This window comes from Ictidomys tridecemlineatus, chromosome 2 (assembly GCF_052094955.1).
Source record: "Ictidomys tridecemlineatus isolate mIctTri1 chromosome 2, mIctTri1.hap1, whole genome shotgun sequence".
Classification (NCBI taxonomy): domain Eukaryota; kingdom Metazoa; phylum Chordata; class Mammalia; order Rodentia; family Sciuridae; genus Ictidomys; species Ictidomys tridecemlineatus.
The window spans coordinates 73,275,197-73,298,989 of NC_135478.1; the positions used below are offsets into that span (position 1 = coordinate 73,275,197).

At 45.9% G+C, this 23,793-nt stretch overlaps 2 protein-coding genes across 5 annotated transcripts in view; one reads left to right on the plus strand and one right to left on the minus strand.

Moving 5' to 3' along the window:
• Positions 1-18,941, plus strand: part of Smarcb1 (SWI/SNF related BAF chromatin remodeling complex subunit B1) — a 32,655-nt gene extending 13,714 nt beyond the window's left edge. For both annotated transcript variants that reach the window (XM_005334471.5, XM_005334472.5), the window contains exons 6-9: positions 5,443-5,609; positions 10,987-11,177; positions 18,143-18,274; positions 18,593-18,941. In XM_005334471.5, coding sequence (XP_005334528.1) covers positions 5,443-5,609; positions 10,987-11,177; positions 18,143-18,274; positions 18,593-18,632 — 530 coding nt within the window. In that variant the 3' untranslated portion in view covers positions 18,633-18,941. The remainder of the gene's footprint in view (positions 1-5,442; positions 5,610-10,986; positions 11,178-18,142; positions 18,275-18,592) is intronic.
• Positions 18,942-21,003: 2,062 nt separating this feature from the next.
• Derl3 (derlin 3) lies at positions 21,004-23,146 on the minus strand. 3 transcript variants are annotated; one of them, XM_040289306.2, is made up of 7 exons: positions 22,983-23,142; positions 22,792-22,854; positions 22,629-22,702; positions 22,425-22,518; positions 21,855-22,050; positions 21,346-21,436; positions 21,004-21,229 (listed from the first exon to the last, which is right to left on the minus strand). In XM_040289306.2, exons 1-7 carry the CDS (start codon positions 23,073-23,075, stop codon positions 21,136-21,138), a joined length of 705 nt encoding a protein of 234 aa, XP_040145240.1. In that variant the 5' UTR covers positions 23,076-23,142; the 3' UTR covers positions 21,004-21,135. The 3 variants fall into 3 exon arrangements, with proteins under 3 accessions (XP_040145240.1, XP_013217937.1, XP_077894975.1); XM_013362483.4 differs by having other exon boundaries at positions 22,792-22,857; positions 22,983-23,141; XM_078038849.1 differs by lacking the exon at positions 21,346-21,436 and having other exon boundaries at positions 21,004-21,291; positions 21,964-22,050; positions 22,792-22,857; positions 22,983-23,146.
• Positions 23,147-23,793: the final 647 nt, after the last annotated feature.

A 23,793-nucleotide genomic window follows, 5' to 3' on the forward strand; every position in this document is an offset into this window, starting at 1 on the left:
TTTTTTGCATTTTTTTAAATTGATAAGTTATAATTAAACAATGGTGGGATTTGCTATGCCATATTCATACATGCACATGGCCACCTCTTTTAAGTTTCCACCATCTCCTGATAATGCCATTTAGGAACTATGCCTTTATTGGGTCTTTAAAAGACATTCCACATCAAAACTATAGCATAGTTATTTGTTAATTAATTTCTTTCCCTCTGTATTTCAGCCTCTTGAGGGCAGGGACCTTATTTTTAGTTTTTTAAAATTTTTTGTAGTAGGTAGACACAAATTTCTGTTTATTTATCTATTTGACTATTTATTTATTTATTTGTCTGTTTATTTATTTATTTTGTGGTGTTGAGAATTGAACCCAGTGCCTCACACATTTGATAAGCAAGCACTCTACCACTGAGCTACAGCCCCAGCCCAGGGACCTTGTTTTTATTGTTGCTTTTCTTATGGCACTTACTGTAAAACCTAGCCCAATGTAGGAACTTAGTTGTCCAAATTGAATATATATTGTCCTGCTACTTTTCTTTCAAAACACATAGAAAGATCCTTTGTTTGTTTATACCCTCACTCTGTTCCAGAAGGGATGTAAGATAGGTTGCATAAGGACACTAGATACAAAAGATTAGTTTAAATGAAAAAGTTTTTAAGAAAAAGGAGAAAATTAAAGTAAGTAATATAAGAGGAAGCCAGGGCTCTGGTTCATATTCAGATTGGAGTCAGCATACATTGCTGAGATGTTGGTATTGCTCTCAGGTCTTTAGAAATAGATGGAAACATACATGAATGATCAGTTTCACAATTCTCAGTATGGTCAAGAGTAGAAGCAGCCTTTGTTTCAGAAGAAACAGTATCACAAATAGTACTTAAATCCAGGAGAAACTTTCCCCATGACCCTTGGAAAAGATACAGTATTACATAATGAAAAGAAGCATCAATCTGTGTCCCCACAAGTTTCACTGGGCTGTTCTTCATAGGAGTCCTCATGTAAAATACAATAAACACTGAAGGTAAAACTATGTGGAGAATCAAAATAGTGTCCTGCAGACTCTTCCTCTGCGTTGGGTGCTATGTAGTATATATTAGAGCCATAGCCAGGGCTAGGGTTATGGCTCGATGGTAGAGCACTTGCCTAGCATGTTTGAGGTACTGGGTTTGATTCTGAGCATTGCATATAAATAAACAAAGTCCAGTGACAACTAAGAAGGAAAAAAAAAAAAAAGAGCCATAGCTGGGTACAGTGGCACACACCTGTAATCAGCTTGGGAACCTGAGGCATGAGGATTGCGAGTTCAAAGCCATTCTCAGCAATTTAGTGAGGCAGTAAGCAACTTAGTGAGATCCTGTCTCTAAATAAAATACAAAAAAGGGCTGGGGGTGTGGCTCAGTGGCTAAGTGCCCCCGGGTTCAATCCCTAGTGCCAAAAAAATAAAATCACTGGTGGTTAAGATGCTAAAATTGCTGTTGAATTGCTGTGTTTTTAGTTATATTTATTTACTTTGAAAATATAAAGCAAAAACAAAACTGAAAGGAAAAAATCCACAATTATATTGGAGATTTCAATAGCCCTCTCTCAGCAACTGATAGAACAAATGGAAAGAAAATCAAGATTATATAAGAACCTGAAAACACCATCATGACAGAATTTGATGACCATGGATAGTACACTCCAATACAGCTGAATATGCATTCTTTTTAAGTGCCAATGAAAATATATGTCATATAAACCATATCACGTGTAATAAACCCTAACAAATTTAATAAGAGATTTGAAACCATATAGAATGTGTTCTCCAAATTTACAAATTATACAACATACTTCTAAATAATTCATGCTTCATTAATTCATGGATTAGAAATAAAAATACAACATACCAAATTTGTGGAATTCAACTAAAATAGGGCTCTGAGGATAATCTTAAGCACAAGTGCATATAATAGAAGACAGGAAAAACTTCAAATCAGAATTCTAAGTTCCCATCTTAAGAACTGAGAAAAGCAGCTGGGGAGATAGCTAATTGATACAGTGTTTGCCTCACATGCCCAAAGCCCTGGGTTCAATTCCCAGCATCACCAAAAAAAAAAAAAAAAAAAAGAACTGAGAAAAGCAAATAAAACAAAAGCAAGGGGAAAAAAGGGATGTAATAGGGCAGAAATCATTGAAATGTAGAAAAAATAGAGAAAATTCATGAAGTAGCTGATATCTTGAAAGATTAAAATTGGTAAACTTCTAGCAAGACTTAAGAGAAATATGAATTACCAATATCAGGAATGAAATACATTAGTACAGACCTTGCAGATATCAAAAGAAAGGGAATACTACAGTTGTACACACATAAACTCAAAGCTTGCACAAAAATGATCAAATCCGTGCAAAACACAAACTACCCCAGTTCACCCAATATCATAGATAATTTGAACTGCCCTATAACCACTAAGGAAAAAGAATTTGTAATTTAAAAGATTCTAAAAGGCCAGGTACGGTGACACACACCTGTAATCCCAGCAGCTCTGGAGGCTGAGGAGGATTGCAAGTTCAAAGCCAGTCTCAGCTATGAAGCAAGGTACTAAGCAATTCAGTGAGACCCTGTCTCTAAATAAAATATAAAATAGGGCTGGGGATGTGGCTCAGTGGTGAGTGCCCCTGAGTTCAATCCCAGGTATTCCCCATACACACACACACACACACAAACCTCCTAAAAGGCCTGGGTTTATAGCACATTAGTGTACTTATCTAGCATGTTCAAGTCTCTGAGTTTGATTCCCAGCACTACCAAAAAAAAAAAAAAATCCCAGTAAAGAGGTTTACTCCAGGTATGCAAAGATGGATTCAGTGTATTAACAGACTAAAGAAAAATCATGTGATCATATCAATTGATGCAGAAAAACATTTGATAGTTTCAACGTCTGATCATGATAAAAGCTGTCAGAAAATTAAGAATAGTAGGAACCTTCCTCTATTTGATGAAGAGCATCTACTGAAACAAAAACAAAAAGCTGGCTGGCTGCCCTGGTGCACTCCAGTAATCCCAGTGGCTCTGGAGGCTGAGGCAGGAGGATTGTGAGTTCAAAGCCAGCCTCAGAAACATCAAGGCACTAAGCAACTCAGCAAGACCCTGTCTCTAAATAAAATTCGAAATAGGGCTGCAGATGTGGCTCAGTGGTCACATGCCCCTGAATTCAATCCCCAGTACCAAAACAAAACAAAAAACAACAACAAAAAAACCCACTGAATTCTTTGTCTAAAATCAAGGACAAGGCCAGGATATCTGCTGTCACTACTCTTACTTAGCATAATGCTGGAAGTTCTTGCTAGTACAAGAAGGCAAGAAAAGGAAAGAAAAGCCATACAGATCAGAAAGGAAAATATAAAACTGACCCTATTTACAAGATGATATGATTGTATATGTTGAAAATCGCAAAGGGTCTGTAAAAAAACACTTAGAACTAATAGCTGAGGTCATCAAGATCAGAGGATATATAAGATAAATATAAAAATTAATTGTATTTAAAAAACATGTTGACACTGAAATTTAAAAATATATTACTGCCATGGTTTGGATGTGATTTGTTGCCCCACAGTTCATGTGTGGGAAGTGTGACCCTCAATGTTGCAGTATTGGGGTGCTGGAGCTTTAATAGGTGGGGTTAATGGAAGGTGATTAGGTCATGGGGGTGCTGCTCTTGGAAGGGACTAATGCTGGTCTCATAGAATGAATTAATTCCCTTGAGTCTGGGTTTTTATAAAAGAGCAAGATTAGCTCCTTCCTGGTCTCTGGCCATGTGATCCCTTCTACAAACACTCCCACCATTGGCCGTCCATCATAAGGCTCTCAGCAGAGTTGAGCAGAAGCAGGTGCCATGCTCTTGTACCTCTGACACAGAGCTAAATAAACCTCTTTTTTTTTTTATAATATCTTCACAGCTTCTGTATATATATATTTTGTTTAGTTGTCAATGAACTTTATTTTTTTTTATATATGTGGTGCTGGGAATTGAACCCAGTGCCTCACACGTGCTAGGCAAGTGCTCTGAGCCACAACCCCAGCCCCCTCTGTTGTTTTTTTATAGCAACAAAACATGGTCTACTATAATTACCATTTATAATTACTCAATAGCAAAAAGAATATTTTAGGAGTAAATATATATCTTGCATGCCAGAAATCTTTATAAAACACTGATGAAAGCAAATTTTAAAAATCTAAGCAGAGAGACATACGGTGTTCATTGATAAAAGACTCAAGATGTCAATTCTTGGTAAATTGATATAGAAGTTTAATGCAATTCCTCTGAAAATCCTAGCAAGAATTTTGTTTTGACAAGATTATCCTAAAATTTCTATTGAAAGTCAAAGGAACTAAAAAGCTAAATCGGTTTTGCAAGAGGAGAATAAAGTTTATGCTAAAGCCTACACATGAATGTTCATAGTACCTTCATTCATAATAGCCAGAAAGTGAAAACAGACCTGATGTCCTTCAGTGGTTGAATAAATAAAATGTGATCCCTCCATACCATGTAATGCTACGTGACAATAAAAAGGAAATGACAACCTGGATATATCTCCAGAGAATTTTGTTGAGTGAAAAAAATGTAATCCCCAGCCAGGTATGGTGGCACTCAAAAACCTGTAATTCCAGCAAATAGGGAAGCTGAGGCAGTTGAAAGCCAGCCTAGATAACTTAGCAACACCTTGTTTGAAAAAAATAACATTGGGGATATAGCTCAATGGTAAGGTGCCCCTGGGTTTAATTCACAGTACCACACAAAAAAAGGTGATCCCCAAAGGTTATATACAATATGATTCCATTTATATAACATTCTTTTTTTTTTTTAAAGAGAGAGTGAGAGAGGAGAGAGAGAGAGAGAGAGAGAGAGAATTTTTAATATTTATTTTTTTAGTTCTCGGTGGACACAACATTTTTGTTGGTATATGGTGCTGAGGATCGAACCCGGGCTGCACGCATACCAGGCGAGCACGCTACCACTTGAGCCACATCCCCAGCCCCAATATAACATTCTTGAAATAACAAAAATTATAGAAATGGAGATTAGTGGTTGCGAGGGATTGAGGAGAGGGTGGGGAGGTGGTTACAAAAGGGCAACATGAGGGATCCCGATGGTGATGGAAATGTTCTAGATCTTGACTATACCAGGTTCCTGGTTGTGAGATTATACTCTGGTTTTATAAGTTGTTATCCCTGGGAGAAAGCCCCAGGGACATGGAGGAAGAAATGTTTGCTGGATGAGGGCCAAAAAGGAAGGGTACTTATGTGCTTTGTCTTCCACTCCCAGTGTCCTGGGGGTCCCCCTCAGTTCTCTAATCATCCACATCTGGATTCAGGGAGGTTTAGCAGAGATGGAGAGTCCCCAGGAGGCTAAGTTTGAACGGTGAGATGAAGCCCTATAGTCTGTTGTGATGCCTTCCTGCTCCATTGATTTCAGAGAAACTCATGACCCCTGAGATGTTTTCAGAAATCCTATGTGATGATTTGGATTTGAACCCACTCACGTTTGTACCAGCCATTGCCTCTGCCATCAGACAGCAGATCGAGTCCTACCCGACAGACAGCATCTTGGAGGATCAATCTGACCAGCGTGTCATCATCAAGGTAGGTGACTCCTCACCCTGGGCTGAAGGGAAGTGTATTGTAGGGTGCTGAGTGTACATTAAGGTCTTGGCAAAAGCCTATCTTTGGGTTCTTTGCTGTGGGACAGGGCTTCTGCACATGATTCTGTTTCTCCAGGCAGGGGCAGGCTGACCTCTCAGATTAAAGTATCACATTCTAGGCAGATTCAGGTGATGTTGCTCTAATACTACCAGGCACTGAGCAAAGTCTGGTTCAAAGGAGGTGAAGGCTGCCTGTGGGCAGAGCAGGAAGCTCTTGGTAAAGTGGGCAATCATCTGGTGGATTGGGCCAAGTCCAGCGATAATTTAAGACTCAGTAGTACTCCACTGCACATATATAACACATTTTGCTTATTCATTCATCCATCAGTGGGCACTTGGGTTGCTTCCATATTCTGGCTATTGTGAATAATGCTGCTATGAACAAATGTGCATATGTGTCTATGTTCCTGCTTTCAATTCTTTGGGTTACATACCCACAAGTAGAATTGCTGGATCTTATGGTAATCTATTTTTAATATTTTAAAGATATTTTGAAGGACCGCCAAACTTTTTCATTGCAGTTTTACCAATTTACATTCCAACCAACAGTGTACAAGAGTTCTATCAAATCCTTTACCTGTTTCAAACTGGGTTTTTGCTGAGCTTAATAAGTTCTCTATTTTGAATATCAAGGATATCAATCCCTTACCAGATACGTAATTTGTAAATATTTTATCCCATTCTGTGGGTTGCCTTTCTACTCTGTGATAGTGTCCTTTGATGTATAAAAGTTTATTTATTTATTTTTTTGCATTGCTTGGGATTGAACCCAGAGCTCCAGACATGCTAGGCAAGTGTTCTAATACTGAGATACATTCCCAGCCCCAAAGTTGAATTTTGATGACATCAATTTGACTAATTTTCATTTGTTGCTTGTACTTTTGGTCTCATCATATCTCAGAATCTCAGCCAGATCCAATGTCACAAATGTTTCCTTCTCTGTTTTCAGCTAGTGGTATTAATTCTTAACATTTAGATCTTTCATCTGGGTTTGTTTTGTTTTTCTCAGTACTTGGGATTGTACCTACGGATCTGCATATGCTAGGCATGTGCTTTACAATTGAACGACTTCTTTGTAACTTTTCATCCATTTTGTGTTCATTTTCATATATAATACTAGGTAAGAGTCCGATTTCATTCTTCTGCATGTAGATATCTAGTTTTCCCGCAACATTTATTAAAAAAGACTGTCCTTTCTCCACTGAATGTTCTTGGCACACTTGCCAAATTTGATCATATATGTGAGGGCTTATTTCTGGACTGTCCATTCTCTTCCATTGGTCTATATATATATCTGTCTTTGTTTCAGTACCACATTGTTTTGATTATTGTAGCTTTGTAGTAAATTTTGAAATTAGGATGGGACTTCTTCCAGTATCATTCTTCTTTTTCAATATTGTTTTGGTTGTTTCAATGTCCCTTAGATTCCAATTTCAAGATAGATTTTTTTTTCTATTTTTGTGGGGAAAAAATTGGAATTTTGATAAGGTTTGCACTGAATCTATAAACAGTACTATTAAATCTTACCAATATCAATTCTTCTGACCATGAACATGGGACTTCTTCCCATTGCTTTATGCCTTCTTTCATTTCTTTCAGCCATGTCTTACGTGTACAAGTCTTTCATCTGTTTCTTTAAGCTAATTCGATGTATCTTCTTATTCTTGATGCTAATTTTAATTGAATTGTTTTCTTACTTTCCTTTTCAGAGTGTTGTAAGTGTATAGAAAGGCAACTGTTTTTGTATGTTGTATCTTGCTACTTTGCTGCATTCATTCATTAGTGTGTGTTTGTGTGTGTGTGTGTGTGTGTGTATGTGTGTGTGAAGTCTTTAAGGTTTTCCATAAATAAAGTATCATGTCTTAATAGAGATAAACTGGGCTACAATATGTTTTGCTTCACTTGTGTCTTTAAGCACAGCCTTCTGGCTCTAGAGGACAGGGTTCTGTTATGTACCTGTGCCTTGTCTTACAACTATGGTAAGGATGAGCCCATGAAGGTTAGCCCTGCTCAACCATCTGATTCCAGATGGGAGCAGCCACATGCAGGTTGCTGGTGAGTCTGACATTACATATCTAGCCAGTTTCCCTGGTATTTTTCTCATTCTGAATACCAGGTTTAGTTTTTGTTGTTGTTATTGTTACCTTGAAGCAACCATACAGAAAATTGTCCAGCAGCTACAGGTCCTTCAGGGGCCAATACCTGATCCCCCTAAGCAGAAGCTTTCCCAGCAATCCTCTGATTTAGTTATAATTCTCAAGTGTGAGACGGCATTTGCTGGTAGGCTGTTGGGAGACCATCCCCAGGTCAGGTTTCTTCCCGTCTTGCCTTCTGAATGAGTGGCAAGAGGACCCACCAGTACTGGGATCAGACTGGATACCACAGGGAGTATACAGCTGGCTCAGAGAAGCTTGTGTTTCTTGGAATAGTGCTTTGTTTTTCAGGCCAGAAGCCTTGTTGGCAACTTGACCCCTGAGGTTGTGACCCATCTTGCAGGTGAGGAACTGAAGGTCACACTTTGGATTTCTCATTACATCTGGGTTTTTCTTTGAGGACAGACTTCTTTGATGGAGGATAGGAAGAGTAGCACTTGAAAATGTCTTTTTTCCTGCGAAAGTAGTGACTTAGTTCTAAGCAGCCTTTTACATATGATCTTGGCAATGCCAGGACCAATGCCCAGGCCTGGCTACCTTTACCAGGGAACCTGGCCTGCTTTGGATCCATTCAGTTCCAGGGTAAGATATACACAGGTCGAAGCCTGGTCCTGTCACATGCCTGCTTGGAGGATCCTAAATCAGCTTAGTCTCTTTGAACCCACGTGGAGTCCAGCTGTTTCTCACCACCCATTAGTATCATCAATGTCTCCTCTACTTAGAATTTTCCAGAAGCTCCACAGCTCCCTCTGTGTAAGCTGAGCCCTTCTGACAACCCTTTATCCCTTCTTAGCCTGGGCCCTGGCCCCTTACCATTCTCATCTTCTCTCCTATTTCATCCCTGTTTTTGTTTTTTTGTTGTTTTTGTTTTTGTTTCCAAGTTTCTGGGCCTTGTTTCCTCAGACCTTTGCATTACCCTATCCCCTGCCTGGGACCCCTGCTCCCAGGGAACCACGTTGCCTGCTCTCTGGGTTCATTCACTTGTTTTTTTTTGTTTGTTTGTTTGTTTTTTTTTAAATGTTTTATTTTATTTTTATTTTAATATTTATTGTTTTAGTTTTCGGTGGACATAACATCTTTGTTTGTATGTGGTGCTGAGGATTGAACCCGGGCCGCACACATGCCAGGCGAGCGCGCTACCGCTTGAGCCATATCCCCAGCCCCCATTCACTTGTTTTATCCCTGAGAGCCCTTTCTAACCTGACTAGTACAGCTGGCTCAGTTTTCTAACCTCTCTCTTGTTTCCCTCCCTGGTCTAGCATTTAGTGCTGACATACCATGTATTTACTCGGTCAACCCACTTAGTGTCTGTCTCTCCCTGATCCCAGGATAGCTTTTTCTGTAATTTTGGATAAACAAGTGAATTAGTGACTAAATAGCAGGAACAGGCAACATAGTCCATCAGCCTGGGGTGGTGCAGCTTCTTGGATGTAAACAATGTACCTGTGATCCAGTCAGGTCCCACTTCAGTGTTTCTGTGAGCTGCCTGCTGCTGGATGTTCTTTCCTGTCCGAGCGCTTGTATGGTTTGCCCAGAATTGGATTCCAGTTGGGAACATGCAGCTCCAGTTCTATTCCAGAAACCTGGGTGGATTGCCAGGCATGGTGCAGCATGGAGACAGGAAAGGCCTCAGGGGCTTTGACTGCAGCCTACACTACCCAGCTATGTGCCTTGTGTGGGTTACTGCAGCTCTGCACCACAGCTTCCTCCCTCTCCTTGCCAGTTCTGTCACAAGGACTGGTTGTTTCTCAAAGTGCCCTCAAGCTTGTACTGAGGATTCCAGGAGTTCATGGGATGGCAGAGAAATAGAAAACAAGCAGATGACTGAGATGGTCTCAGAGTCCTAAGTGCTGTGAAGAAACAGGAGAGGAAGGTGTGGAAAAGGACTGGTGGGGAGGAGAGGTCTTAGGAATTGGGTCTTTAGCTGAGGCCAGAGTGCTAAAAAGTGTCTGGTCTTGCCCAGATACAGAGAACATTCTAGTTAGTACAGAGTGGTGCAAAGGGCTCAAAGGTTCAGGGCTTCATGAACATGGTCAGGGTTTGGAGTTCCCTTGTTTCTCTGAAGAAAGGTAGAAGTCTCTGGGTGGACTGGGTCATAAGGGCTATTTACTGGCCATGCCTCTTGCTCATCTGCCCACTCAAGTCTTGGTCTTAAAAACTAAAGGACAGCAGGGAGAATGGGCAGGTGCACTGTGGCCTGCTCACCCAGTGGAGCATTGGGCAGTGATGAGGGAGGGTTCTAGCCCCCTACTGGAATCTTACAGGCAAAATGCTGAGGGAACAAAGCCAGACCCCAGAGGGTCCATCCTGTGTTGTTCAGTAATGTCCAGTTTTAGAATAGGCAGAACTAATCCAAGGGAGGGGGCGGACATTGGTAAATGCTTCTGAAGCACAGGGCTGTTTTTTCTGGATCTGAGTGTTGGCTTCCTGGGCATCCACTTGTGAAAACTTCCAACTGCACACCTAGGCCTGGATATCTTTGGCTATGTGTCACATGCTGTGAGGGGTCTGTAGGGGGAACATGGGAAGAATTGGCTGTTGCCTCTGTTGCACTTCCAGGCTACCTCTTGCCTTACCACATTGGCACAGGTGTAAATGCATCTGTGACATGTTTGGCAAAATTATTTCCAAGAGGAGTAAGCTCTATAAAGCAACAGAATTTGGGCATAAATGATGATTTAAGACAGGCTCAGGGACAGTTTTCTGATCAGTAGCATTTGAGTTGAGTCCTTTCTGGTCAACAAAGTCACATAAAGATCAATTGCCATAGGGTAAAGAGCAGATAAAGGAATGATGAGGATCCAGGGAGATGAATAAAAGTGAAGGGGCTGGGGATATAGCTCAGTTGCAGAGTGCTTGCCTAGCATGCATGAGGCCCTAGGTTCACTTCCTACCACCATGCACAAATAAAGAAAGATGAAAAATAAACCTTTAAAAAAAAAAAGTGAGGTGGCCAGAGCCCCTTGGAACATTTGTGGGGTCAGCCCATTTTGCAGATGGTGAAATGGAAGGACAAAGGCCAGCCCAGTTCTTAGCTTTTGAATTGTTGGCAGGGTTTACTCTAAGCCTCATGGCTCCAGAGCAAGCTGTTCCCATTTCCTCACAGCCTCCTAGGCTGAGGACGGTCCTGCCTGCTCTCACTTTGCACTTTGGTTCTTGCCACAGCTGAATATCCATGTGGGAAACATCTCCTTGGTGGACCAATTTGAGTGGGACATGTCAGAGAAGGAGAACTCACCAGAGAAGTTTGCCCTGAAGTTGTGCTCAGAGCTGGGCTTGGGCGGGGAGTTTGTCACCACCATCGCATACAGCATCCGGGGACAACTGAGCTGGCATCAGAAGACCTATGCCTTCAGGTAGGATGGTGTATGCCTCTCTCCCTCTCTCGCATCTCTAACCACTTTGGGGAAATACTTCTCTGTGGGAGCTGTATTGCTTTCACAGCTTTCTTGAGCTTCTCAGTGACCTTTCCCTGCCTCATATCTCAGCAGAGCTCACCAGTCACAGGCAGGGTTAGAGTTAAAGAGATGGCATGTTGGAGACACTTAATAGGGTCCCTAGCAAAGATTAGAGTTCTGTCAGCGGGAACCTGACGTCCTTACTTCCATTTTCCCCACATCCTCCTAGGACCACACCTGAAATCTTTTGCCCCTCAATCCTCCATCCTCATAGCAGCTGCTCCTCAACTGTCGTGGTATTCTGTCCCCTCTGCATTCTATCCCAACCTGTTCCTTCTATCAGGGTTGCCCCCACCCATGTTCTGTTTTTTTTTTTTTTTTTTTTTTAGTTGTAGATGGACATTATACCTTTATTTTATTTATTTTTATGTGTGCCGAGGATCGAACCCAGTGCCTCACACATGCTAAGCAAGCGCTGTACCACTGAGCCACAACTACAGCCCCCCATGCTCTTCATCTTTGTAAAACAAGGCCCCTCCCCTCTCACAAGCATTAGGGAGTCCTCTGGCAGCTTCTTTCTGGATATCTCTGCCTGGTGAGTATACTGCAGGACTAGGTGCCATACTGAGTGCCACTGACGAGGAAAAAACAGATCAACCTGATCTCTGCCTGCAGTATCAGGCTGGCTGAGTAACTGAAAGTGTGAACACAACCTTCAACCCCTCACCAACACCAGATAAATAAACCAACCCTTCCAGACTGAGCGCAATGGCATACTCCTGTAATCCCAGTAGCTCAAGAGGCTGAGGAAGGAGGATCGCAAGTTCAAAGCCAGCCTCAGCAAAGGCAAGGCACTAAGCAACTCAGTGAGACCCTGACTCTAAATAAAATACAAATAGGGCTGGAGATGTGGCTTCAGTGGTTGAGTGCCTGAGTTCAATCCCCAGTACGTCCCCCACAAAAAATAAAAACCCCTTTCAGGCTAGTGGACTCTGCTTGTGGCCTCCGAAAGTCTGAGGGCTCCTGCCTCAAGCCTGCAGGAACAGAAGCCCCATCTTTCTTTGTTTATATATATATATATATATATATATATATATATATATATATATATATATATATATATATATATATATTTTTTTTTTTTTTTTTTAAGTAGTAGATGAACACGATACTTTTATTTATTTTATGTGGTGCTGAGGATCGAACCCAGTGCCTCACATGTGGCTCACCACTGAGCCACAACCCCACCCCCCACCCCCCATCATTTCTGATCTGTCCTCTAAGTGCCTTTTTTGATTGGAATGGTGTCTGGAGTGGGGCTGCCACCAAGTATTACTTCATCAAAACAGGTGTGAGGGTTGATTACACCCTTCACATTGTCATCATTCTTTTGCACTGATCACTCAGGGAAGACAGACTCAAATGCTACAGGAGGATCAAGGACAAAGATTTTTTTTTTGCAAAGATTTAACAATTCATGGAGCTTTTAAGTAGGTTTGCATCTTAGCTCGATTTCTTGAATATCCCAAGAGGCGTCTTTTTTAAGGCTTCCCGTAAATCTGAGCAAGAAAGAAGGTATGAGGCATACCTTTAACCTTGGAAACAGCTGAGCCCTTCAGGCTGAGTGCTTGCTGTGCTGAGATGCACATCATTGTCACCTGTGGTGACCCTCCTTCAGCTCTGCCAAGTGGTTTTGTTTCCTACATTGGGGATCAACCCTGGTGTCTAGCCCACTTCTCTCTATTCCTGCAGGAGGGCTGCCTGAGGGTGCAGTCATGGTGTCTCCTGTGGAGCCAAGGCCATTGGATCCAATAGGCCCAAGAGTAGTCTAGGTAGAGTTAACTTTGAAATCCTGTGACATTGCACAGGTCCTGGGAGTGACAGCAACACCAAGCACCCCCTCCTACAAGCACCAGTCAAGCTGGAATTCTCCTTCCCAACTGACAGGTACAGGTGACAGACAGGTTTGCTGCTCCCAACAGCCAGATACTGAGATGTTGACCTTCACTCAGTCATATGGCAGCCACCAATGCCCAAGTCAAGGTTCAGGAGATGAAGTTTTGGGGCCTCTTGATGGGTCCTCCTGGCATCCTTTCCCTTGGTGGCCAGTGTGCAGGAACATCCCTTCTGTTCAGACCACATGACCTGAGTCATTAGCCTTAGTTCCTTGCCAAACTTCTACTTGTGTCCAGTTCCGAGAGGCTCCAGAGGAACCACTGTTGAGGAACTCCTATTGAGGCAGTTCAGGATTCTGTCTGATCCTTTAAGGAGCATTGACCCTGTCCAGCTGCAGTCTCTAATGCAGGTTTCAAACCCTTGGGACCAAAGACAGACTGCTAAAAACTTGGCTAAACACACATTCCCTCCATAGTGGCCTGCCAGGGGGCCTAGTAAGTGTTCCAAGCATCTCTTTTGGCACCAGGTAGGATATTTGTGCCATCCTATGTGTCATGTCTCAACTGGGCAATGAGGATGCTCCCCACATTGGAAGAGACCTGGCAAGGACTGGATGGGGACCTTTTGTTAAAGGGTTCCTAGACTTTACAGTCCAAGAGCAGAACTTCAGTTCACTGTGGCAAGGCTAGAAGCCAGAACTTGTGTCTCCTGACCCCAGCTCATATTCTACCCACTGTCCCATCCCACCTCGTGGGAATTTAACTGTTCTCCCAGGGAGACTTTTGTCAACCCTGCTGTGCCCTGCAGGGCCTGCTTCAGGTTATGCTGAAGCTCTAAGCTCTGCCCACCAGCCCTGAGGTTTTTTTTTTTTATAACAGCTTTATTAAGATACAATTTACAGGCTACAGATTCACTCATTTAAAGTATACAAGGCACTGGTTTTCAGTATATTCACAGAATTGCAAAGTCATCACCACAGTTAATTTTAGGACACCCCAAAAGAAAGCTCCATACCCTTTAACAGTCACTCCCTGCATTTTCCAAGTCTCTTAGACCTGGGCAACCACTACTCTACTTTCTATGAGTGGATTTGCCAATTCTAGACACATACTGTAAATGGAGTCATTCACTATTTGGTCTTTTATGACTAGCTTCTTAGCATACTGCTTTCAAGGATCATCAGTGTTGTAACATGTATCAGAACTTCATTCTTTATGGCTGAATAGTGTTTCATTTTATGGCTGTACTACCTTTCATTTATCCACTCATCAGTTGATTGGCTTATGGTGTTTGTTTCTACTTTTTGCTGCTGTGAAAAATGCTAAGAACATTCATGTATAAGTTTTTGTTTGATCACTTGTTTTCAATTTTCTTGGGTATATATGTCTATGAGTAGAAATGCTGAATCAGATGGTATTATCCTCACTGTTATTTTATCATTTTGAAGAATTGCCAGATTGTTTTCCAAAGTAGCTCCTCCATTTTACATTCCCACCAGCAATGTGAGGGTTCCAGTTCCTCGAAATCCTTGCTAGCACTTACTTATCTGTCTTTTCTTTCTTTAGTTTTTGTATCATAGCCATTCTAGTGGATGTGAAGTAATTGGAGTTGCATTTCCCTAATAACTAATAAAAGTGAGCATCTTGTCATGTATTAGTGGCCACTTGTATATCTTCTTTGAAATCATAGCTTATTCAAGTCTTCACCTGTTTTTAAATTGGATCGGGGTTTTTGTTTATTTTTTGGTACTGGGGACTGAACTCGGGGCCACTCAACCACTGAGCCATATCCACAGCCTTATTTTATTTAGAGACAGGGTCTCACTAAGTTGCTTAGCCTCATGCTTTTGCTGAAGCTGGCTTTGAACTTGCAATCCTACTGCCTCAGCCTCCCAAGCTGCTGGGATTATAGGTGTGCACCACCACGCCCAGCTACTGGATTGGGTTTTTATTATTATAAGAGTTCTTTATATAGTCTAGGTACAAGTCCCTTAACAGACATGATTAGTATGGTTTTTCCTATTCTGAGGTATGTCTTTTCACTTTCCTGACGGTGTTCTTGGTAATTTCCATGTCATATCTAAGAAACCATTCCTAATCCAGTCTGTTGTCCCAGCACCATGATGCTGCCCTTTCCCCACCCATCCAGGAAGCTTGGTTGCAATTGTAAGAGTCACATCAAATTTGGTCTCCTCCTTCCCAGCTGATGGAAAAGCTATGGACACTTCATTTTCCCTTCAGGTCTCATTTATACAGTGAGGATAATAATGCTTCTCAACTTATCTGGTTGTTTTTTGTTGTTGTTGTTTTGTGGTTTCCCCTAGGTCTGAACCCAGAGTCTCTTACATGCTAGGAAAGTACTCTACCACCTAGCTACATCCCCAGCCCATTGTAGTTTAGTTTTAGTTTTTTTTTTTTTTTGAGAAAGGGTTTCACTAAATTGCCCAGGTTGGTGGCTTGGTGGCTTTAAATTCACAATCTGCCTGCCTCAAACTCCCAAGTAGCTGGGATTACAGGCATGTGCCACCATGCCCAGCTTCAGAGCCTGTTTTGTTATATGAAGTCACAAAAGTGAGATCACATTGAAAATAAACCTGAAGCTACTCAAGGAACATCAGTCCCACTATGACCTCAGGCAAGGCCCTCCTGTCTGGGTGTCTTTGTCCCCACCTAGACACTTTAGAATGAAAGGAACATCCAGAGTCCATGGCAGCCTCAAAGCCCATGAATCAGAATTTTTCTCAGGAGGAATGGGAGTCTCCCAGGGGCCCAAACTTCTTAGAACTCAGGGAAGCATCTCTCTGCCTGCATGTCCCCCCAAACCTGAGACAGTCTAGTGCCGCCTCCAAGCTCATCCTTACATGGTTGACTGGAACAATTCTTATTTTAGAATAAATCCACTGGAGTGGAATCTTCCCAGAGTAAAGGGAGGTAAACAAAGAAGCCTCTGGGTCTGCTCATCAGCTCTTGTTTAAATTCTGAGGAAAACATGTTTTGTTTCCCTCAGCGTGGGCTTGGTGCCTTTCATGTCTGCCCTCCTAAGGAAATCAGCCAGGAGCCCTGGAGGTGAGGGATGATGTTTGGGGTCTGTGGCTAGACCATTCCTGGATTGCCAAACCAAGCTGTTGAGGAGGAGTTAGCCCTAGGGGACCACAAGGGTGAGGGCTGCCAGGTCCTAGGCCTCTGAGTCACCAGCATGTGCTCAGGCTTCCTGGCCTCTAGGTCTTATGGGCCCCATGGGCTAAGCTTCAGCAAGAGGTCAGGCCCATTTCTTCTGGGGCTAGGGCAGCTCTGGTCTGTGGTACTAGCCTCCAACAACACCCGGGACCCAGGCAGGAGAGCCCAGGGTCGTTGGGACACCTTCCCCTCCCCCCTCTCCAAGCTAGGGAGAATGGCTCCCAGCCTGGCCTTCCCAGGCCATAATGGGTCCTTGATTGCCAGTGCAGGGTGTGTGTTGGCTGGTGTGTTGGTGAGGGGCCGTGGCTCTGCAGTCAGCCCTAAGGGAATGCTTCTCTGCAGCTGATCAATCATATCACCTTCAGGGAGGCCATTTGAGAAGGTGCCTGGCCCCTAGGAAGTTCCCTTGATGGAAGGATGTTGGCTACTTTAATAATAATAATCCTTGGGGCTAGAGATTCAGCTCAGTAGTATAGCACTTGCCTAGCATGTGGGAAGCCCTGGGATAGATCTTTAGCACCACCAAAAAAAAAAAAAAATGTTGATAATCCTTCAACAACCCTTTACAGCACTAGATAGTGTTCCTATATTCTGCATGAAAACCCAAGCAGCCCTGCCAGGGATCTGTTCTATTTTAGCCATTAGTGTCTGCCAGGTACTTCCTAGGACCCTGCCTGCCTTTTTCTCCTCCTAAAGCTGATGGGCACTGCACAGTGGCAGGCTGCGGGTGGGTAGGATTATGGTAGAGTAGGGTAGGGAGACCACTCAGCTAGAGAGAGCAAAAAACTCTAGAAGGCCAGAGTAGCAATGGGAAGGCCAGGAAGGGAAGGAGAAGATTATGGTTAGGGCTTTCTTCTGAGTCTTTCTGCCAGGCCAGGGGTTCAGCGCAACATGTGAGTAACTTCTTAGCTTCCTGTTGCAAATCTGAAAACCAAAGCCCAGTGAGACAGCAGCTCAGCCATACCTTTCCCTCTCCAAGTGTTCCCATGTGCCTAACCCTGTGCCCTCTTAACCTTTGCCCATGATGACTCCACCCCTACTTATGTGCCCACTTGGCCAGAGGAGGGCACAGGGAGCCCCTCAGGGTGGAGCTGGGCTCTCTGAGGGATTATAGGGTTGGGCATGGTCCGAGGATATGGTTTCTGGTTCCAGTTCTGGCAGCCAACTGTCTGGCTGTAAGCAAATAAGCTAGTTTCTCTGGGGCTTAATGTGGACCCCATGAAGTGTGCTAAGCTGCAAGTGGGTAGAACACTCGAGTAGACCAGCCCAGCCCAGCAGCCCTCAGTTAATGATGCAGAGGCTCCCTCCTTCCACCCTCCATGCTGTTTCCTTGATCAGTGGGTTCTGATGGGTTACTGCACTGGACAGAGTAGGACAAACAGGCCTCAGACTTCCAGCTATAGTCCAGTAACAGTAGCCTGGCCTAGTCTACACTTTTCTGTCAGTGGAAATTACTTCCACAGCCCCCTTCCCAGTCTCTCAGACAGTGATGGTGAGGAAGCAAAGGAACTGTTGAGAGTTGACTTTGAAGAGAGGCTGCTGGGTCGTGGGGCTATTATTGCTGGGGGAGGCCCTGGTGTCTCCAGCAGCTCCTTGAGGTTCAGGTGACAGGCATATCCCCCAGCTTCCCCTATCAACAGTGCTGTTGTGAGGAGTGAGGACACAGAAATGGGTCTTGGCCCCTGTGTGGGCCTAGTAGCAGAGGCAAGTGAGAAGTAAGAAAAGACCTACTCTTTTATGCTGTGCGCTGGCCACCTCTTGGAGGGCTGGGGTATGGGAGAACAATGGTTTCTGGGGACTTCCCTATTCTGTGAATTGACCATTGTTCCTTTCACTGCCTCCCCTCCCCAGTGAGAATCCCTTACCCACGGTGGAAATTGCTATCCGGAACACGGGTGATGCTGACCAGTGGTGCCCGCTGCTGGAGACCCTGACTGATGCTGAAATGGAAAAAAAGATTCGAGACCAGGACAGGAACACAAGGTATCCTGCCCCTGTGCCCCAGTTCTGTTCACAGGAACCATTATCTAGGCAGGGACAAGCCACCTCTTTTCCCCTGTGATTTGTGGGCTCTGGAAGCAACCTATGTTGCTAGAGGAAGATTCCTGGGTGTTGAGACCTCTTCTGTCCCCCAGGATGGGTTCCCCAGCAGAGAATAAAAGCAAATTTTCCAGTCAGATCTGACCACAGCCAGAGCAGATTTCAGGGTTCCTGGAGAGGCGGGCATAGCCGACAGGCAAAGCCAAGAGAAGGCTGGGAGCTGGAATTAGCCCCAGTTGACCATCCCCTCCCCTCCTCTAGGCGGATGAGACGTCTTGCCAATACTGCCCCAGCCTGGTGACCAGCCCATCGGTGCTTGGCTCCCACGGAGCATCTCAGAAGATTGGACTGCCTCTCTCCTTCCTCTTCTGGCAAGGAGACAACCCGGTGCCATCCCAAGGGACAGGGGGTGGGGTGGGCTGCAGAGGTGGGAGGCCTCCAGGTGCCCTCCCCCAGCACACATTCCATTTGCTGAGCCCCAGTCCTGTCCTCCCAACACCCTCCCCCAGTGTCTGGGGTCAGGAAGAAGCTTCGTTTTGGGTTGTTTTGTTTTTGTATAGGAGCCCCAAGCAGGGCTAGCAACACTTTTTAAATAAAAGGCAATAGGTCATGTTCAGTTTCTTCAGTGTCTTGGCATAAAAAAAATAGGAGAGCCAGGAGTAGGACCAAGCAGACTTAGAGGAAGAGGGTGGTGTGTGGCCTAGGCTGACATGCCAAGCTTCACCCTTCCCTGCCTCCAATTCCCAGGTAATGACAGATGGAGGTTAACAGAACTCCACTTTCAAGATACCCCAGCACCCTCTAAGACCATTGAGGCAGAGCCCAATCTGCTTTTCTTTGAGCCTTCCAGCTTCTTATTGGACACTTATGCTCAGTATGTCCTTATAGAGGAAGAGAAAGGAGAAGTGTGATTGTGAGGCTCGGGGGAGGGGCTCAGCTATCTTCCAGTGATACCTGCTCCTGCTGTCTTCACTTGGCCTTAGAAAAAAAGTGCAGGCTCTCCTGTTTTATGTGTACAACTCCAGGGCACACATTAAACTGAGGTCTGTCTACACCTGTAGCCTGAGCCAGGCCTATTGTGAGGAATGTGAGTAACATGCCTAGCCTAGTGCTAGCTTTTAGGGTTGATATGTTGTGTACAGAGGAGACCCAACTCACAGCCCCCCCTCCCCACTGTGCTTCTGATGAGATTATTGTATCATACCTTGTTTGTAACCATGGAATTATACCCATTCTAAAGAATGACTTAGGCACCATGAGGATGGCATATGTGGGTCTCTTTGCTGAGCTAAGCACTGCTTGGCAAACTGGGCACATAGCTTCAGTCTTACTAAAAACAGTGACCCCAGACCCCAACCACCTGGGCAGTTGCCACCCTTGGCTTCTGGCAGGTCCTCTCCTTGCCAGGGCAGGGCTGGGGGCAGGTCAGAGACTGTTGTCTTCCCTGGGCACATGATAGGGCCCCCAAGCAACCTGGCTTTCAGCCTCAGCCTGTGCAGGCCAGAGGTAGAGCTCTTGAGTAGGGATTGGGGCTTTGAGCATGACTGTTCCTGGGGAGGAGAGCAGCTTGTGACCTGAGTAAAGCTCTCCTCTCACCTCCTCTGGCAGAGCCTATCCAAGAGTAGAATTCACCAGAAACAGCAAGGGCATACAGGCTTTACTGGGAGACCATAAACAAAGGGCAAGATTCCAGGCCCATTTGGCCTGGAAATGAACAAGCTCTATTCCAAGGGGTTTGCTGGTTCCATGAGGCTGGTGGCAGCCCTGTGTCACTATAACTGGTGAGGTAGAAACAACCCCAGCTGCCTTACCCTGCTGGACAGAAAGGCCCACTTTCCTGGGAAGAACTAGTGCACCAAGTCCTACCTGCTTCTGGACCCTTTGAGTACCTCCAGCTTAATGCAAGAGTTGCTACTTTATCAACTTTCCTACAAAATTGAGGTCAGACTCATGAGGAATAGTTTCATTACAATGTAATGACTAACTGCCTGTGGCTGGAGAAGCCCCTATGGTACTGAGCATCCACGAATAAGATGGACAAGCGTACAGCAACAAGGAAACCTGGCCAGCATCTGATGTACACAGAGGATATGGGGTCAGAGAAGGCTCACCTAGATTCTCAGCATAAATGGTAGGGACAGATTTCCCCAGAGGTCTGTGTCTGAGCCAGTCATAGGATTCTGCAAATGGAAAAGTTTTCTAGGCTCTGGGGTCACAGAAGAGGCAGAAGACACAGTCCTGGCACTCTGCACCTGACCTCATAGAGCCTTCAGTTCACCTGCTAGAAAATGAGGTCCACTTGTTGAGGTTTTTTGGTGAGGACGAGAAAGGCCAGGTGGACATGAGCCTACAGACACCACAGACTAGGCTGTGTCCTGCCCCAGCCACTAAGGTCTAGCTAACCCCCTTGATTAGCAGGGAACAGAGGCCCAGGGAGATAGGACTTGCCCTAAGACTTCATCAAGGCACTGATAGGGCTGGGACAGTAACCCTGAGTCTGTCATCTGTGAGCTCAAAGTTCTGCTGGGCATCCATGGGCAAATTGTTTGCCTTCTCTGGGTCCCCTGTCCTACCACCTTCAGTTGGGCAAAGAGGGCAGGCATGGAAAGAGATGAGAGGATGTGGCTGGCTGAGACAGGGTGCACCAGTGCTGTGCTTCCAGAGGCTACAGGTGCTTCCAGAGGCTGTTTATTCAGGTGAGCCCTTTCATCCTGGCCCCAGACTCCAGGATGGGTTCTACTGCAAGCAGTGGTTAGGGGTAGGTTGGAGGCCTCCCAGAAGAGTCAGACTGGCCCAGGGTGGGCTTACTGCTGTGGGTGTGGCTGATGGGGTCTTGGTTGCTCCTCAGGAAGGGGCAGATAATTGGGGTCCTCTTCAGGGGCATCCAGTAACAGCTTCCTGTGGGGAGGGATCCACAGAGAGCTGAGGCCAGCACAGGTCCCCAAGGGCGTGGAAGTTGCCTGAAGGGAAGGGAGGGAATGGGAAAAGATGCTGCAGTCATCTCCAGCACTCACAAGAAGCTGGGTGTCAGCAGCAGCCTCTTGCCTCCAGGCTGGTTGGGGAAGACATCCTCCAGGAAGTAATAGATGTGGCCCACAGCAATCCCTGTTGAGAAAGCCACAGAATGTCAAGAGGCCACTCTACACAGCCCAGAGTGACCCCAGGCTTCAGAGCATGGGCACCCCCCAATGTCCTGTACAAACTGCCAGCCCAGGGACAGGCTTAAGGAGTCTAGAAGTGGGCAGGACCCCGGGAAGAAAAGGAGGGCCTGTGAACACTAAGGGAGCATGAACCATGGAGCAAGAACTCTTCCTTACCTACCCATCCCTCCCCCAGCAGGACCCACTCAAGCATCAGCAGGTCAACCCTGAAGATGCTGCATGAGGGGTTGTAAGAACTGAGGAGCTGGGAGGGCTGTGGGCTGAGAGGACCAGTAGAAGTAGGAGAGGATGCCCTGAGGCAGAGCAGCATGTCCAGAAAGGACCAGCCAACCTGGGGCAGTGGAAAGGACAGGCAGGCTCACCCAGCAGGTCCACAAGGATTGAGTTGCCCAGCAGCAGTGAAAAGCCCATGAGCGCCCAGGGCAGGAATGGTGCCTGGAAGGTGAGGAGGCCGAAGAAGTTGACTCTCACCCCAGGGCTGCGACGGCTCCACACATACACCAGCATGGCCATGAGGGCCTGGCCCAGGAAGAAAAGACTACCCAGAAGTCCCAGCAGCTGGACCAGAGTCAAGGTGACTTGGTACAAGTCTCAGCTACATCCAGGGTCTCTCTGACTTCCTTAGCCCCCAGAGTCCTTCCACTGGATCCCCTTCCCTCGTTGCTCTTGTTCATTCCCCATCAAGATAATATCCCCTTCATCCCAGGCTCCAACCACTGCCCATTTCTCCTGGATACCTGCATTCAGGGCTCAGAGCTACCAACACCCCACCCGGCCTTCCAATTAAGATGGCAGTGAAATAACATCCTAAACTGAAGTAAATGACTGTGCCCTCTCCTTGGCCCCAGGCGGTCACGTCAAGCACCAGAGTCAACACAGGCCAGACCTCAAGGAGTTGTGGCTTGAGGTTCCTGAGCCCGTGGGAAGGATATTATCATCAGGACGCCACCGAAGAGAAACATGAAGACGAAGTCAGCTGTACGGCCGCGAAAGGAGCCCTCCTCCAGCATACGGCAGTAACGGAACCTGCAGCGTTTGTATAGGAAGTGCCACCCCCAACCTGGCCTCAGTTTCCCCTCTCCCAGCCCGGGGTCCCCGCCCCCATACCCTGCCCAGATCCTTGCGACATAGGATACACGAAGAGCATGTTGAAGAAGAAGCTGAATCCTAGGGGCCCGAAGAAGAGGAAGTTGGTGACAAGCCTCCAGACCTACGAGGTGTGGCGGGGGGGATTAAGGATAGTCAGGCATGGGGCAGGTGGGGCCTGGCCGGCAGGTGCAAGGGACGCCGCGGCCTCACCTGGAACTTCCGGAACACGAGATGCGGGTTGAAGTAGAGCTGGAAGGGGCTGAGAAGCTCCAGCTGCTGTGGAACCAGGGGCACATCAGGGGATGTCCCCGGGATCCACGCCGTTAACCCTGGCTACCTTCCCTAAAACCCCCTCGTTCCCCTCCAGGGTTGGTAACTATAGCGACGCCCAGTCTGCTCACCACGGCGGCTGTGGTGAGTACGCAGGCTGCGGTGTAGGCCCTTGTCACCGCCGGCACCTGCAGAAACTCGGCCGCCAGCCCCTGCCAAGCCATTGAACCTTCTCGGGCACGCTTAGCCAGTCCTGAAGCGCGCTCTTTAACCCACCCCTAAAGCCCGCCTCCAAGCCCCGCCTAACTCCTGCTTTTGGCCAATCCTGGTGGTAGCCGCGGAGTAACCGGGCTGGAGGGAGGGGCTCTGGCTTGGTAAGCCAATAGAAAGAGGAAGAGAGAAGTTGGAAGTGGAAAAGAAAAAGTGGGCGGGTCGGAACGACTAGCCAATGAATAAGCCACACGGTTGAGCACGTGTCGGTTGTTGTGGCTGCAGTGGCGGCGCGGGAGAAAGTGTGGCCAATGAAGAACTGGCCTCTTCAAGATATTCTAAAGGAGAAACCAATAGCAAAGGACCACGAGGCCACCATGGGGGCGGGGCTCGGATTACCGCCTCAAGGGAGAAAAAGACCACAGCCAGGTGCTGCGAGGCCCGAAAGGGGCGGAGCCACGGGGGTGGGTGAGACCAGAAGTCCGGAGGTGTTAGTCCGGGTCTCCCCTCCTACCCCGCCTCCCCCATAGTGATCTTGGCGTGTTCTACCCTGTGAGAATCTGGGGCAGGGCCACCTTCTCCGCAGCAAAGGAGGCGCTTAGTAGCGTGTCCAAATTCCCTTAGACGTTCAGGGTTCCCTAACCTCTGTTTGTCCCTGCTGGGAATCTTCCTGGCCGCTCTCTGGGGAAGGGGCTGAGTTTGGGGGACTTGTGGCCTTAGGCGGGAAACAAG